The 17265-nt window shown below is 31.8% G+C and overlaps 1 protein-coding gene across 1 annotated transcript in view; it reads right to left on the bottom strand.

The window, feature by feature from the left end:
* Positions 1-12038: 12038 nt before the first annotated feature.
* LOC110027396 (bromodomain-containing protein C631.02-like) overlaps positions 12039-17265 on the bottom strand; it is a 42951-nt gene continuing 37724 nt past the window's right edge. The window contains exon 7 of the mRNA XM_020728805.1: positions 12039-12131. Coding sequence (XP_020584464.1) covers positions 12071-12131 — 61 coding nt within the window. The 3' untranslated portion in view covers positions 12039-12070. The remainder of the gene's footprint in view (positions 12132-17265) is intronic.

The raw sequence follows: 17265 nt of genomic DNA, 5'->3' as shown, positions 1-17265 counted from the left end.
CGAATCTGATGGGATGGTTTTGCGTACACCATATATATAATATAAATAAAAATATTATAAAATTTCTTTTGTCCGAAAATAGCAGGTGCGATAAGTGATATTCTGCCAATAAATTGGTGGGGCTTTTTATAGTTTGTATGGATGGGGTCGGAGACGCGACGGACTCGGACCAGAAGAAAAAATAGTGGTGGGAATCATTAGACATGAAAAATTGGGATGAGTGGTGGGTATAAAAATCTGATTTTTGATCGGTTATTTTTCTACCTCAACGCGAATCTAATGGGATGGTTTTGCGTACACCATATATATAATATAAATAAACATATTATAAAATTGCTTTTCCCGAAAATAGCAGGGTGCGATAAGTGATATTCTGCCAATAAATTGGTGGGCCTTTTTATAGTTGGTATGGATGGGGTCGGAGACGCGACAGACTCTGACCAAAAGAAAAAGCAGCGGTGGGAATCATTAGACATGAAAAATTGGGATGGGTGGTGGGTATAAAAATCTGATTTTTGATCGGCTATTTTTCTACTGCAACACGAATCTGATGGGATGGTTTTGCGTAGCCCATATATATAATATAAATATAAATATTATAAAATTGCTTTTGTCCGAAAATAACAGGGTGCGATAAGTGATATTCTGCCAATAAATTGGTGGGCATTTTTATAGTTGGTATGGATGCGGTCGGAGACGCGAGGGACTCAGACCAGAAGAAAAAGCAGTGGTAGGAATCATTAGACATGAAAAATTGGGATGGGTGGTGGGTATAAAAATCTGATTTTTGATCGGCTATTTTTCTACCGCAACGCGAATCTGATGGGATGGTTTTGCGTAGCCCATATATATAATATAAATATAAATATTATAAAATTGCTTTTGTCCGAAAATAACAGGGTGCGATAAGTGATATTCTGCCAATAAATTGGTGGGCATTTTTATAGTTGGTATGGATGCGGTCGGAGACGCGAGGGACTCAGACCAGAAGAAAAAGCAGTGGTAGGAATCATTAGACATGAAAAATTGGGATGGGTGGTGGGTATAAAAATCTGATTTTTGATCGGTTATTTTTCTACCGCAACGCGAATCTAACGAGATGGTTTTGCGTAGACCATATATATAATATAAATAAAAATATTCTAAAATTGCTTTTGTCCGAAAATAGCAGGGTGTGATAAGTGATATTCTGCCAATAAATTGGTGGGCGTTTTTATAGTTGGTATGGATGGGGTCGGAGACGTGACGGACTCGGACCAGAAGAAAAAGCAGTGGTGGGAATCATTAGACATGAAAAATTGGGATGAGTGGTGGGTATAAAAATCTGATTTTTGATCGGCTATTTTTCTACCGCAACGCGAATCTGATGGGATGGTTTTGCGTACACCATATATATAATATAAATAAAAATATTATAAAATTGCTTTTGTCCGAAAATAGCAGGGTGCGATTAGTGATATTCTGCCAATAAATTGGTGGGCCTTTTTATAGTTCGTATGGATGGGCTCGGAGACGCGACGGACTCGGACCATAAGAAAAGGCAGTGGTGGGAATCATTATACATGAAAAATTGGGATGGGTGGTGGGTATAAAAATCTGATTTTTGATCGGCTATTTTTTTACCGCAACGCGAATCTAATGGGATGGTTTTGCGTACACCATATATATAATATAAATAAAAATATTATAAAATTGCTTTTGTCCGAAAATAGCAGAGTGCGTTAAGTGATATTCTGCTAATAAATTTTTATCATCCAGCATGAATAAAAGCAAACTTTCAAGATAAATTTTTTACTAAAAAATGTTCTAATTTAGACTAAAAATTATCTAGGAGTGTGATTTCAGCAACCTTATAGTCGAATCAATGAGACGACCTAATGACGTTAAAATCGGTCTAATTCAAGTCTAATCAAACCCAGATCATGTTGTTGAATCATTTTTTAAGGCTTTATGAGTATAATTGAAAGATCAAACATGTTTCAAATATGACATGTTTATAGTCAAATTGAGTGTTTTGACAAAACAAATCCAACTAACACAGGATCAATCAATTCTGATATCATTATTGAGCTCAATAATAGTTTAGATTTCTTTCTTATTTGAAACCTCGAATTTATAAATAAACCCCTACCTCCCCCCCCCCCCCCCCCCCCCCTCATCAAAAGGAACCTAAACTTTGGGCAAAAAAAAGACTTGAGCCTGACCTTCATGATTTTCTTTAGCACTGCTGCGCAGAAGAAAGTCATGTTGAAAGTTGTCCCTAACCCTTGCCAAATCAATGTTTTGATCCCTGAGTTTTATATAGACTTTTTTCTATGCTTTAGATTTCATATATTGATGTTATAACATTCTGCTCATAGTTTACTTCTTACGATCAATTAGAAAGTTTAAACCTTTTTGTGGTCTAAGACTTTTAACCGTTTACAAGAAAAATAACTATTTGTTTTTGTCCCAAAAAAGCAAGGTGTGACGAGTGATATGCTGCTAATAAATTTTATCATGAATCTAGATAATTTTTTTAGGCAAATTTTTTATAAAAAAATGTTTTAATTTTGACTAAAAATCATCTAGAACTCTGATTTCAGTAACCTTATAGTCAAATGGATCAAATCAATGAGACGAGCCCAATGACACTAAAATCGGTTCAAATCATGTCAAATCAAATCTAGATCAAGTTGTTAAACCATTTCTTAAAGTTTTATGGGCATAATTAGAAGATCAAATAGATTTCAAATATGACATGTTTATGATCAAATCAAGCGTCTCGACAGGACGAATCCAGCGAACACAAGATCAATCAATTTTGAAATCATTAATGTGCTCAAAATAGTCCAGATTTTTTCTTAATTGAAACCTCGACTCTATAACTAAATCTGTACCCCCCTTATGAGATGGGACCTAAACTTCGAGGCAAGCCTGCAGGAGAGGGAGTTGCAGCCTAACAGGACCTTCGTGTTGAAAGTTGTCCCCAACTCTGCCTATCATAATTTTCAACAAGCATGTGTTGAATCGATGTTTTGATCCATGAGTTTTATTTAGAATTATTTCTGTGCTTTAAATTTCATATATTGATGTTATAACCTTCTTATCATACTTTACTTATGATATGATCAATTAGAAAGTTAAAACTTTTTTGTGGTCTAGGACTTTTCACCGTTTACTAAAAAAATAACTAGCTTAATTCACACTCACTTAGTTGAATAGAGATATTGTTAATAAGAGAGTGCAACCTCGATGTTTTGATCCATGAGTTTTATCTAGACTTTTTTCCATGCTTTAGATTTCATATATTGATGTTATAACCTTCTTACCATAGTTTACTTCATATATGATCATTTAGAAAGTTAAAACCTTTTTGTGATCTAAGACTTGTAATCATTTACTAGAAAAATAACTGTTTGCTTTTGTCTGAAAAAAGCAGGACGTGATGAGTGATATGCTGTTAATAAATTTTTATCATGAACCTAGATAAATTTTTTAGGCAAATTTTTTATCAAAAAATGTTTAAATTCTTACTAAAAATCTAGAACTCTGATTTCAGTAACCTTCTAGCCAAATGGATCAAATCAATGAGACAAACTCAATGACAATAAAATCGATCTAATTCACGTCAAATCAAACATATCAAGTTGTTGAACCATTTTTTTAAGTTTTGTGGGCATAATTAGAAGAGCAAACACATTTCAAATATGACATTTTTATGGTCAAATCGATCGTCTCGATAGGACGAATCCAACAAACACAAGATCAACCAATTCTGAAATCATTAATTTGCTCAATGATAGTCCATATTTCTTTCTTAATTGAAACCTCGACTCTATAACTAAATCCCTACCCCCCTCATGAGAGGAGACCTAAACTTTAGGCAAGCCTGCAAGAGAAGGAGTTACAGCCCAACAGAACTGTCGTGATTTTCTTTCGCACTGTTGTGCAGAAGAAAGTCATGTCGAAAGTTGTCCCCAACCTTGCCCATCAGAATTTTCAACAAGCATGTGTTGAATCTATGTTTTGATTCATGAGTTTTATCTAGATTTTTTTCTATGCTTTAGATTTCATATATTGGTGTTATAACATTCTCATCATAGTTTACTTCTAATATGATCAATTGGAAAGTTAAAACATTTTTGTGGTCAAAGACTTTTAACCGTTTACTAAAAAAATAACTAGCTTAATTCACACTCACCTAGTTTAATAGAGATATTGCTAATAAGAGAGTGCAACCTCAATGTTTTGATCCATGAGTTTTATCTAGACTTTTTTCTATGCTTTAGATTTCATATATTGATGTTATAACTTTCTGATCAAAGTTTACTTCTAATATGATCAATTAAAAAGTTAAAACCTTTTTTTGGTCTAAGACTTTTAACCGTTTACTAGAAAAATAACTAGCTTAATTCACACTCGCCTAGTTGAATAGAGATATTGCTAATAAGAGAGTGCAACCTAGATAAGAGATTAGAGATTCCTGGGAAACCTTTAATGATTAAGCACCCCCCCACCAACCAACCCCATAAACTTTAATACGAGTTTCTAATGCTTCTTATGACTTAGACATAGATTAAGGAGGATTTATCCCTGGTTGTCAGCAACAACGTAAAAAAGTCATAGGAAAAATATCAAGGAATCACTAGACCAGTGTCACAGCAGTATGGACCTCTCACCACTGAAAAATTCAACAAAACTTAGTTTTGATTTCTAATCTTTCTATTAGAATTTAGAACATTTTACTTTCTATAAATTTGAATCTTTAAACTAGGCTTAGCAGTATAGTAAAGTGAAACTTAACTTATTAGAGAAGTTAATAAGTTTTCTCGTGGGATAGATATGCGAACTCTAATTTTGTTAATTAATTGATCGAAATAATTGCTTGTGTGATTGATCGATTGCTTCATAGTAATTTTAGGCATAAAACCCCATCATAATGGAGAAGGCCCAGTAAGAGTATTCTCAAGCAAGGGATTCTGAGCAAGCTATTGACCTTGTGATACTTAGATCCTGCTAGTATGTGCATGCATCGACTGCCAAACTTCATGAAGGAGTTGAAGAATCTCATGCTTATTCTCCTTCATTCTACGCACTTGGTCTTCCTAGGATGGTTCAGAATTGTCTTTTTCTGTAGGATAACGCCTTTTATGGAGGGAAGAAATAAATGCTTGACGTCCTTAGCTCTGTGATTGCCCTATGAAGTGGTAGATGTTAGAATGAGATGTTTTGTTGTTATGATCATTACAAGTATTGGCCATTTCACTTTTAGCATCATAAGGATGTAAAAAAGTCCAACGCCCACATATAATGAAAATAATTGGTAGAGAGAAATGGAATTTTTATGTGGAAAATCCAAACAACCCAAAAAAAAAACATGAGGCCTAGTTCGATCACAATGATCCACTATAAACTTGCGAGCATAAGTATCATACCTTGTATCACAGATAGAAAAGAGTTACAGAGTTCTTCCAAGTACAATATTTGTATGTAAAAGGGTTTATCGTACATTGGTTAAGAGCTGGAGTTATCTCTGAAATTTCAGTACACTATCTTCGGGTACACCGTTGCACAGTATCAAAAGTATTGTGCCACTTTGTAAGGTGCTTAGATTCTCTACATGGGACTTTGTTGCAAAGTATGTCATCACTCCACATAGTCCACCAATGGCGACGAGTAGGGAGTAGTCTAAAGAGATCGATAACGATGGTGGTCAGTGAGCAATGTTTTTTGGTGGTCAACAACTACGAGAGTGATTATTAGGTATTTAGTCCAGAATAGCTCTGGAAGTTGGCTCTTCTTGATCCGGCTATAGGTCTAGCTCTAAGTCTTGTTCCCCTTTCATTAAAGCAGTAGGGCTCTATTTATAGATTTTGGGAGTGGCATTTTCCGTAAGTAATGCATGAATACAAGCTACTACATCAAACGACCCTGAGTGATTTTCGCAATTAGATGATATTTTGTGGATATTTATGTGTCTCAATGAAGTCTGAATTGAGTGATCTTGGTCTAGTTGGATTTGTTTCATTGAGATGCTTAACTTGAATCATTGCTTATCAAATTTAAAATCCATTTGTCCCTCCATTTAACAGCTTGATCCATACTTGATTTGACTAGAATTAGATTAATTTTAGTGTCACTGGGTTTGTCTTGTTGAGCCGATCAGTTTAACTGTAAGTTTACTGAAATTTGAGTTCCAGATGATTTTTTAAATTTGAATTTGATGATTTTTTTCTCAAAAAATGCCTCGAGATTCTTTCCAAATAATGAAATTTATTGATATCAATATCCTTAATAAAATAAAATTTTAATTTAATATTTTCAAAAATTTTGTACGAATCGAACGTAAATTAAGGGTGCTCTCTCATATTGTTAAATCTAGTTTAACCAAGCACTTAAACTATAGTTTTATAATACACTGAAATTATTAGAAAGGGTGACATAAATTAGCACTTAACCAAAATTTCAATTATGATCCTCATAAGAACGATAACATATTTAACATATATCACTTGAGTTGTACTTGTACTTGCGCACACCATTTTAGCTGATCACTTACCTAAATGTTTTATAAGTAAGAATTATATAAATCATCAAGTGTTTTTCATCTCAACTTTCCCATCATGATATTTTAATAAGATTAAAATTACTTCACCATACATTATATGTGTATAATCATACATCCTCTAATATCTCCAAATAATCCTTGCATTAGGCCTATTGTTGAAACTTCTATATTTTGTTGCCTAAACAACATTAAAAAATTTTAAGTTAGTCTCAAATAATTGTTAAAATTTTTAACTTATAAAATAATATTTATTATAAAAGAGATAATTTTATAAATAAAATTGATAGAAAATGCCAAAATAAATTAAATGACTTACAAGACAAAACATAATGGCTTAACATAAAAATTATAGCATGAGTTGATAAAAAATAACTTCTAAATCAGAATATTGCTTGAAATGACCAAAAATTTATAACCATAAGATTGACACTTATTGTTTAAGAGGTATCTTCCACTTTTGATAAAAAGAGATCCAAAAAATATATAGTTTAACATGAATGATATAAATAAGAAAAATGGTGATACCTTTAATTATATAGATAAAGAATCCTAGCATTTTGAAAAATTGTTAAGAAAATTTTGTTTAAATCAACAAGGTGAAGGACCTACACTTTAAGGATGACCTAGGTTCAATCCATAAATATGCATATATAAATATAAACCTCTAATTAAATGTGTTTAGCATAATAGCTTATCTATCTATTTTAAAAACCTATCTGAATCACTTAAGACCTTAATATGACTTTATTCTCCCTATTATTGAACCTTATATCACATGACTTTCATTTGAGAGCCATATGCCCATTGTGATCTTAGAATATTTGTGTGGGTTTATGTGTAACTTATATAATAAGTTCATTGATGAATGTCTTAATAAATTTGAGATATGCATAAATGTTATTGAAGATCATTATTTTTACCTTGATGAAAAATTCTCTTCTTTTGAGCATAATAATCCTTCTCTTTTTGAAAAAGTTTATGAGTGTACTTAAGACTTTAAGAGAATACTTTATTAGACTTCTTTCTTGGAGTTGCAAAACTCATCATTGGCCTCTGAGATAAACTTACAAATTATAAATGCAAATCCCTATTATGTTGTATTTAACATATATTTTAGGGACTCCAATGACTAGCCACCTTCCCGATATGGAAAAAAGAAATTTAGATTTGATCAAACTTCTAGACATCCATTTGCATAATTTAACAAATCGAATTAAACACTCAACATTGTGTTATGTTATTAATGATTTATTCTTAATGCATCTTAACTTTATTTATTTAATTCATCGTTCACATTTTTATTAGCACAACATACATAATCATTATTCCCTTGTTCTACTATTAGTTGGTATGAATAGCGGTAATAGTACTAAAATATTTTTTTGAAAAAACACATAGGAAATATAATAATAAATATTTTAACTAACACTTAGATCCTTAGTTCTGATTTCACTAAATTTTGCATTTTGAATATAGTCTCTAGATTTACTATTTATTTTATTGCCTCAGAACATATTCTTTACTACTTTTTTAATTGTACATGATATCTTATCATTTATAGGATTCACTAAGAATTGAGATAGATATATTGTCCTAAAGAGAAAAAAAAATAAATTTATTTCTAGCTGCATTTTCATCATCAATTATCACAAAACAACATATATTGCATATTTAGATAAACTTAAGCTTATAGATGCACCATCCATTTAGACACACAAACCCTTACCCCACTTACTTCATAATCATAGTTTTAACTCTACCTAATCGATAACAAGCCAGAAGTTTCATCACAAATCAACAACTAAAGCCTAATTTTATGATAATTAATCATAAATTAGTTTTTACATTTTCTTAGAATTTGAGTTGGTCTTATGAGTTTGGAGGAAATATTTTGCATGTAAAATATATTTTATATCTATAACATTAACCTAAACTAAAGACTCAAGAAAAAAAAATAAAAAATTAATCAAATCTCCTATAATTGATTAGTAGTCTTAGCTTCTAGATTGAGAGAGATCTTAGTGGCTAACCAATTAAAGTGTTGGGAGAATTTTCATAAGTAGAAAATTAGGTATATTTTCTTGTATCTTTCTCTCATCTTTACAATATTTGCAATACATTAAATGAACAAGAAATATTGTTTTGATTTCTATCAAAACATATGTGTTATAATGTGTTGAAGTTAATTTTCAAGTAACTTATGATTCAATCACATATTAAACTTTAGAAACCCTAACATATCTCTTCTTCCCTAAACTTCTCCTACATGCACAACACCTTCACAAAGCCTTCAACCATTTGAACCCTCATAAAAGTTAGGCCAGGTTCATTCCATGAACTCTAATATATATTCTCCACCTCATATAAGCAGTTCATATGATAATTTTTTATTTATATAACCAATTGGCTAAAAATCAAATTTATTACTTATTTGAATGTAATATTTTTCTTTTCAAAAAATAAAATCAAGCCATCCTCTAAAAAAAATGGTTAACAACAAATATTAAATTGATCAACAACATTTTCTCTTAGCCTTGCACCATCACCAACCCTTCCACCAACCATCATCCAATCTTGAAACTTAATTAATACCTTTGATTAGTGTGATTAATCAACTTAAGAAGAATGAATACCAATATTTTTTTATGTGCATTGAGTGAAACTTAAACCCTCATCATATTCATCAAGACTTTCTCATTTTTTCAAATTTAAAAACTTAACATGTATATACAACATAAATATAATATAAGTCGACTTAGAAAATATTTATTTAACTCAATTTACAAAAAGGAAAAAAATTAATTAATACATACATATGGAATCCACTGCGATTTCGATCGAATACATCTCTCTTTTAAGCACCAAATCATAAAGAAACATAGTGCATACTTTTTATACCAAAATATAAAAGAGGATCATGATAAACCTTGCACTAAAATGATATAATTCATCTTTTTTACTTAGTGCCAATAAATATATGTCCTCAAAATAAAACAGTATATAGCAATAGTTTCAATGCATTTGATCAAACTTTTTATCCACCTTAGATCAGAGGAACACTACTCTTATGGCATGAATGTCAATTGAATTTCACTCATCATAATTATAATTAGCAGATGTGTTATCTATTAAGGGTCCGCGCACTGCAGTTTTGTCTGTTTGGGTAAATTGAGTTTTAACAACTTTTTTGTAAAATCTGCCTCTTAAACCTACATTTTCCCACCACTCCAGCATATGTGCAATAACAGCTTTCTAGCTGCACGCATGACTTTTAAAAAAAAAATTATAATAACCACCACAACTTTTTGAGCATATCACATTATTATTCAACAGATTCACGATTATTTTTTAATAAGTTGTCGCTAACTCAAACAAACCCTGAATTAATTTTAGCTAGTTGATTTTAACTAAAAAAATAAAACTTGGCTCTATTTCAATTTAAGTAGGATAAATATGGTCAGTTTGAATTAATTTTTAAATTAATTAAATGAAACCTGCTAATAAAATGCATATTTTTAAACCAAAAAGGGGAATTTACATATATAACACAATACGTATGTATTTGCATATCTAACACCTAAAAATTTATATTTATATGCATAATGCTAAAATATTATAGGCTTGACACAAACATACTATAAGTGTAAATATCAAATATTGGGTATTAGATATGTAAATTCATAAGAACTGTGTGGTATGCATGCCAATTTCTCCAAACCGATAGGGAATATACAAACTGCATTATATATTAAAAAAAAATTAATACAACTTCATTAAATTATGAAAAATTAATTATAATCATTTATTTTATTTTTATGAGAAAAAGGCTTACTGTTATTGATGCAGTTTTACTAAGGAAATAAGAGCAAAAAATTATTGCATTTTTAGTCCTAGTTACAAAAGGAATGGCCGGAGGGAGGCTATTATACGAGCCCCAGTCATTCCTCATGCGTCTAAGAATTCCCCAGACTAGAGTGCACTATATATGTTATCAAAAGACGTGAAGTTCTTGAAGTCATAGGCTTGAAAACTCATATGTTTTTCACTGAACTAAAATAACATTTCTTAGATAATATGTGATATCTCAATTCATATAACCATGACAATGACTCTTAACCATATTTGCACCTCAATATAGATCTTACAAGCAATGATGAATTTCAATCTCTGATCAACATTTTCTAAAGACAATTATTTAAATCACTGATCAATTAAATGAGCTTACTTGAGAAACAGAAGACTGTAATATCACTGCATTAATGCTGCCAAAGCACTTCGAATGGGGTTATTCTGTCTCGCAGATGAATACCTTCTGTTTAAGGAATGGGGTCCATTCCAAACAGACTTTTCGTCTCCTGGAAAGAGGTCTCTGCATAACCACAAGGCTGAGTGGTTCTCTTGCTGAGGTTGATTCTCTAACAGTTTCATTTCCTGAACACTTGGAGACAATTCCTGCAATCATAAATGATATAAGGTATTGAGATTTATTGTCACTCGTATCAAATTTTTAGTTTAGCGTATAAGTACCTATACTACATGCATATGGATAAATCAACGTATGCATGCTTTTGCACACACATGACATGTATGTCAAAATATATAGGTGAATATATGCATTAATATAGCCATCCATTAACATTCTAACAGTTAAACTTTACTTTTTACATTTAAACCACCCAAATCTTTCATATCGCATCAAAGGTACTACTATTTTAACCTTTAAAAAGTGAAATATACATTTCTGATGATAGGTAAGGTGAGCATATATGTAAAAATTGAAGTTTGTGTTAAATATGTAAATACATAAGATAAAGTGGTATGCATGTAAATCTTCCTACTATAAATTATAACCTATACATAAATATTTGTATTTATGCACTCATACATTGGTACATGCATGAAAATGAAATTCAATCCAATCTTGAGAAATCTCGATCAGATTCACTCCCGACTCAATTCAACTTCAATTAGAATCAAACATGTCTCATTAATCTGCTCATTGATCTCACTCAAAGCTAAGAACCAATAATATGTTTGAGTGATCCTCAATTTTAAAAAGTTAAATTCACACACTAAATGAGAAGAGAGTCAAATTAGACCCTAGACTATTTGTAGAGGGCTATTTTAGCCCTAGAGTCTATAAAAATGTCCATTTAGTTCCCATACTCCTTTAACGGGAGCTGAAATGGTCCCCTGAAGCTCATACAGTCTAAGCACTAATTTAACACTTTTATAGAATCTTATGGGACTAAAATAACCCCATGTATAAGACCATTTTGACACTTTACTCTATTCCAATTTATGATTTAAAAAAAAATTAAAATTTACCCCCCGACGAATCTCGTCTTCATCTTCAACTTCATCTTTCTCGTAATTGTTCTTAGGTGAGTTAGAATGATGCCATTCCTGACCATGAAAATGTTGATTTGAATCATCCTTGGTGCCATTCTCGTGCGTCAAGTTGCCAAAAGTTTCATCATTGCTTTCTAGTTTCACCCATTTCAGCATCCGCATCAACTTCTAGAGAGTGATCAAAGGTCGAGGCAGTACCTTCACTGCAAGGGTTGTCAGCAAAACTGGCCTGAAAATGTTAAAAGAATTTAAGAAATTAGTTCAGCCTGTAAAAAACGAAGAGTCCATTAACAACTATGAATGTGAAAAGAATGATCAAGGCAGAATGGCATAAGTACAAAAGGTTATAACTTTAGATATAAGACGGTCCAACAGAATTTCAAATTCAATTGCCATTTATTTATGGCATCTTCTGGTTTATAGTTTTAAAATAAAATATAGAGAGAAATCCAAAGAAACTGTCATTAAACAAAACATGAGAAATAAATACAAACGCCATTATCAACATCAACTATGTATCACGAGTGATGCCAAACGAATTTAACTTAAATAAAAAAAGAAAAGAAATTCACATCCATTTCAGGTTTAGCTTTACCAGTTCTCCACAGATAGAGAGGATAAAGCGATTAAAGGATTAGTAAATTGAATGGAACAGTGATGCCAAGATTCAAAATATTAAGAGAATTTGATACATTATGCAAATGAATGAAATAGAATCTAAGAACGAGATGCAACGGCAGGATCATAATACGAGAACATCATAAAAATTTTAAATAGGATAATTTAAAAAATGACAGAAATAGTTGCTATATAGTTTAGATTCATGTATTACACAAAACAAATATTAAAATAATCAAATGAAAAAAATTATGTATGTATGATAAAATAAAGAAAAATAAATATAGAAAAAAATTATATATTAGTGGAAGTAGCATTATGCAATAAAAGGTTATTAACTAGTTTTTTTTATTTAAGCACGTAAAAAAGAGTCTTAAATACGTACTGATAAAGAGAACAGACACAAGGAACAAGGAATAGAAGAGTAATAGTGTTCGTTAAAGGTAACCTAAATAGAAATTACAAAAAAGATTTGTATAAAGAACAATCAAAATAACATAGAATAATTAACAATGATGAATGACAAAAAAAGAGACTAAAAAGGTCAACATCAAATAAAAGCGCTAATGAAAATTATTACTACATGCTACAAAAAACTTCCGCACCGTTTAAGCCACAAAATAGATCGCTCTCATTCAAGCTACCTCGTGCAAACATGGTCAGCAAAAAGGTTTAGATGCTCCATGGGAGTCGCCTTGAGAAAAGAACTCCTATACTCTTTCTAGGGGCATTTACGAACACAGCACATAATTCTTATGTATTAGCATGTCTCACACCTAAACTATCAAATTGACATACATAGCACTCAAATCTTTAATCACATAAAAAATAGAACTATTACCAAAGTGCTATGGATGTAAATAGGAAATTTTAGGTATGAGATATGTGAATACATAAGAATTATGTGCTACGCATGTAAACTTCCCTAATTGTTCTTATTATTATTATTAATTTGGCACTCCTATGCTTGAATCGGCAATATATTGAAGTCTCGGTAGACCAAAAATATAATTTTATGGCATAATATCTCAAAATAAAATTTGATAAAAGAATGGAATGAGTACAATGAAAATTTCAAGTATCCATAGGCATTGGCCACATGTTCGCGTGCACAGAGACAAACACATGAAAGCACATGTTTGCGTGCGTGCGCGCGCGCACACATGGATGCGCAAACAAACACACTTTGGGATTCCGATAGGCATTGGCCACATGTTCGCGTGCACAGAGACAGACACATCAAAGCACATGTTTGCGTGCGCGCGCGCGCACACACATGGATGCGCAAATAAACACACTTTGGGATTCCTAAAAACAGCAATGTTAAGCACAACAGCTCCCCGAGGAATAGAGATAAGGACATCCAAATTGATTTCGATAAATATATATTTGATTATTTGAATGAAAACCTAATTTAAACATCTCTTGTTGTCATATTTTGTATTATTTTGAGCAATCCAGATCTCCCAACATATAATGCGTGGAAGTTGAAACTTGAAGGTAATTAAGAATTTAGAGTGTGTAGTTTTAAACAAAAACATTCTATAAAGTGGTCTAATGAGGAGAACCTTGGTAGCGGTAATCAACAATAATTCAGCAAGCGCGAAGATGATGAATAGAAAACCAATGACCTCAAAGTTATAATAATGCTCATATTTGGATGTTGCATTAATTCCTTTAGATCGCACCACATCATCACTGGAGATAAAAAAATCATTGAGCATCCGGGCAAATAAATGAATCTTAGCAAGTAAAGTCTGGCTTCCATAGATAGAGAATACTACGTGAAGCCTTGAAGAGTCCAAAAGAAGGGACTTAGCAAACTAAAAGTAGAGGTTGACAATGGAAGGAAGTACCGAGACCAGCAATGGCCTTAGAAGCTTCAATGCACGGTAGAAGATAAACTCAGCAATGACTAGTAGGAATGTAGTCTTTACACCAACCTTGCCTTCAAACACATTTACAAAGAGACTAATCTTTGTGTCGACTTGCTTGAATGCATAGGCTGCTCCACAATAAAACTTTCAACATTTGCTTCTTTATTTGAGCATTTTCTTTCTTTTTTTTTTCATGCACACCTAGAAAGGGTCACTCATAGCTCTAGAATATTTTGGACTTATAAATCCTCTTTATAGAAAATTCTAAATATGAAGTTTGATTTAAAAAGTTAGCAAGGGACCGCCATCCAATTGCTTCAGAAGTTTAATAGAGATATAATAGTTCTGATATTCAAGTCATGGATGAAGGTCAGGATAGGCATGCATCTCAAGGGGATGAGATCAAACAACCTAAACATAAAAGCTGAACCTCAAAGAACAAGTTTGGATTTCATCCTGGGCTAAATAAAAATGTACTAATTCAGATCGACCAAGTTATTCTGGGTTAAGAGGAATAGATGCTGAGGAGGAGTTGTGATCTTTCCTACATTTCCATCTTTAAATGACAGACGAAAACAGGCAGGTTGACACTATCATCAGGAGCATCGAAAAGTGGTAGCAATCTTGCCAAACGTAATTGGATAAAATTAGTAATTTGGTGAGTTAGAATGCTTGAGAATAACCGAGGCCACCTTTACTATGTGAGATGAATGGATGCGAGTAGACACAACTATGCCCCAAAAGATTAAAAGGCAAATGATAAAAAGAGTGTAGCAGGCCATGAGGGCTCCAACACATGAGACTAAAGCAATGTTGGAGACAAAAATAAATCAAATGGAAAGGAGACAGACTTCCATGTGACCTTCTGAGGCCTTTTTGGTAAATGATATCCATGTCCTAGTCCCATGCTTGAAGTCATGCAACACTCAGCCAACTCTAGCCGATGGATATAAAGTATCCATAGATCAACGATTATATTTTATTTCTGGGATTTATTGCAACAACAAAAAATACATCACCCGACCTTAGTCATCAATCAAATAATGACGAAGCCACACTTATAAACCATCGAATCAAAGTCCTCCCATCATGAATCACGTATCTTTTATGGGCCGAATTTGATGATATTTGATTTTTGGATTGCATTTCAACAATCAAGTCAGCATTGCACATCCACTCTCTATCCTCTCTAATATGTTCACTCCCTACCTCTCTTTAGCCTCCTCTATTGATTGGCCTAAAAATTTCCCGATGGAAAGATATAAACAAAAAGTTGCTTTTCAAGGAGGTTAGCCACCCTCCCATTATTTCTTAGTTTTTTAAAACAATCTCTTCACTCCGTAACTAACCTCCTACTCGATGATTTATATTAAAGGTAAAGGAAATGGAGCCACAAAATTAAAGTATTTGACAAGGGAAATAAATTCTAGAAGGAGAAAAGAAGATGGGGAAAGAAATATTAATGGTTAATGCACCAGTCGCTACATTCCATGAGACACTTTCTACGCTGAATGTACTGTCTTCTACTAGTGCACCTATCTCATTCATATAAGTGTCATATTAAGCAGTGCTGAATGACCACTAGTTACTTTAAATACTCCCACAACCATAATGTCTAACACTTATTATTAATACTTAATGTATTTGTTTATATATAATTCACCACAACCATAATGTCTAACACTTGTTATTAATACTTAATGTATTTTTTTATATATAATTCAGGCAAAATATATGATAAATATATAATGTATGGTTTGTCGCGCCACCCACTTAGGAAGTTTATAGTCACCCATGCTCTATAGTGATTATATCACATTTAATAGATTTCTTAATTACAGTAAATTTAATCAAGCCTCCATATTCAAATCATCAGAATTCAACTACTCTGATATTATTCGCTATCACAACCAAGACGCCCTTACTGATAAAAAAAGATAACAGAGAAGCGTACAACATAGTTGAATTAAATTTTCAGCAACATCTATTCTATAACTATACCCACCAGAAAAGAATGAGAGATAAAATCAATAATATAAACGATCATACAATAATTTCTAATTCATAGGGATTTAATAATAAACACAAATCAATTGAACAAAAGCTTTCTAAAATATTCTATTTATCAAACTCTAAGGGTTTATCAATATTTATTTTCATAATATCAAACTTTCATCATAAATATAGTTTAATGTACTTTATATCAAAACCCGGCACTCAAGGATCAACTTTATTTTTCTCTAATATCTAATGAGCTTAAAGGCTCAACAAGATAAATAATTTTTAAAAAAAATTGAATCTTTAAAACATTAAATCAATATGATATGCTAATCATAAACTTGAAATTAAATCTTAATATAAAATATAGTCTATTTTGGTGGATTATATATAATCATTACAAACTAATCCTTCCTAGACAATAGGTGGTATGATAATTTATAAAGTAATATTACTAAGAAAATTTTTAAAAGAAATGCTCGAAGTCATACATAATATGCACTACGCTATTTTAAGGAAAGCTTACAAGCGTCTCGAATAAAAGTTAATCTTCTCATAATATGCATTTGTTCATTTTATTTATTTCTTAATATAAAATATCTTGCTTCAGCATCAGAATATGCCATGCATGTAGGTCAAAGTTTATTGGCTATGTAAGAAAGTGAGCTATGTCAAACCTCACACTAAATATCATAGGGTTGAAAACCTTGCTATAAGACTGCATATTGAGGACAATTTTATCTCCATAAGAACTCACCTTTGTCGCCCTACACATACATATCATAATAAACATATTATTTGAAGGACTCTTATGTCTCCCTATGGGTTCATCTTTGTCACCCTATCTTTAAGGCTATCATAAATATATCA

The sequence above is a fragment of the Phalaenopsis equestris genome, unplaced genomic scaffold, assembly GCF_001263595.1.
Source record: "Phalaenopsis equestris unplaced genomic scaffold, ASM126359v1 Scaffold000002, whole genome shotgun sequence".
Classification (NCBI taxonomy): Eukaryota; Viridiplantae; Streptophyta; class Magnoliopsida; order Asparagales; family Orchidaceae; genus Phalaenopsis; species Phalaenopsis equestris.
This window is presented reverse-complemented; position numbering and strand designations above follow the sequence as displayed.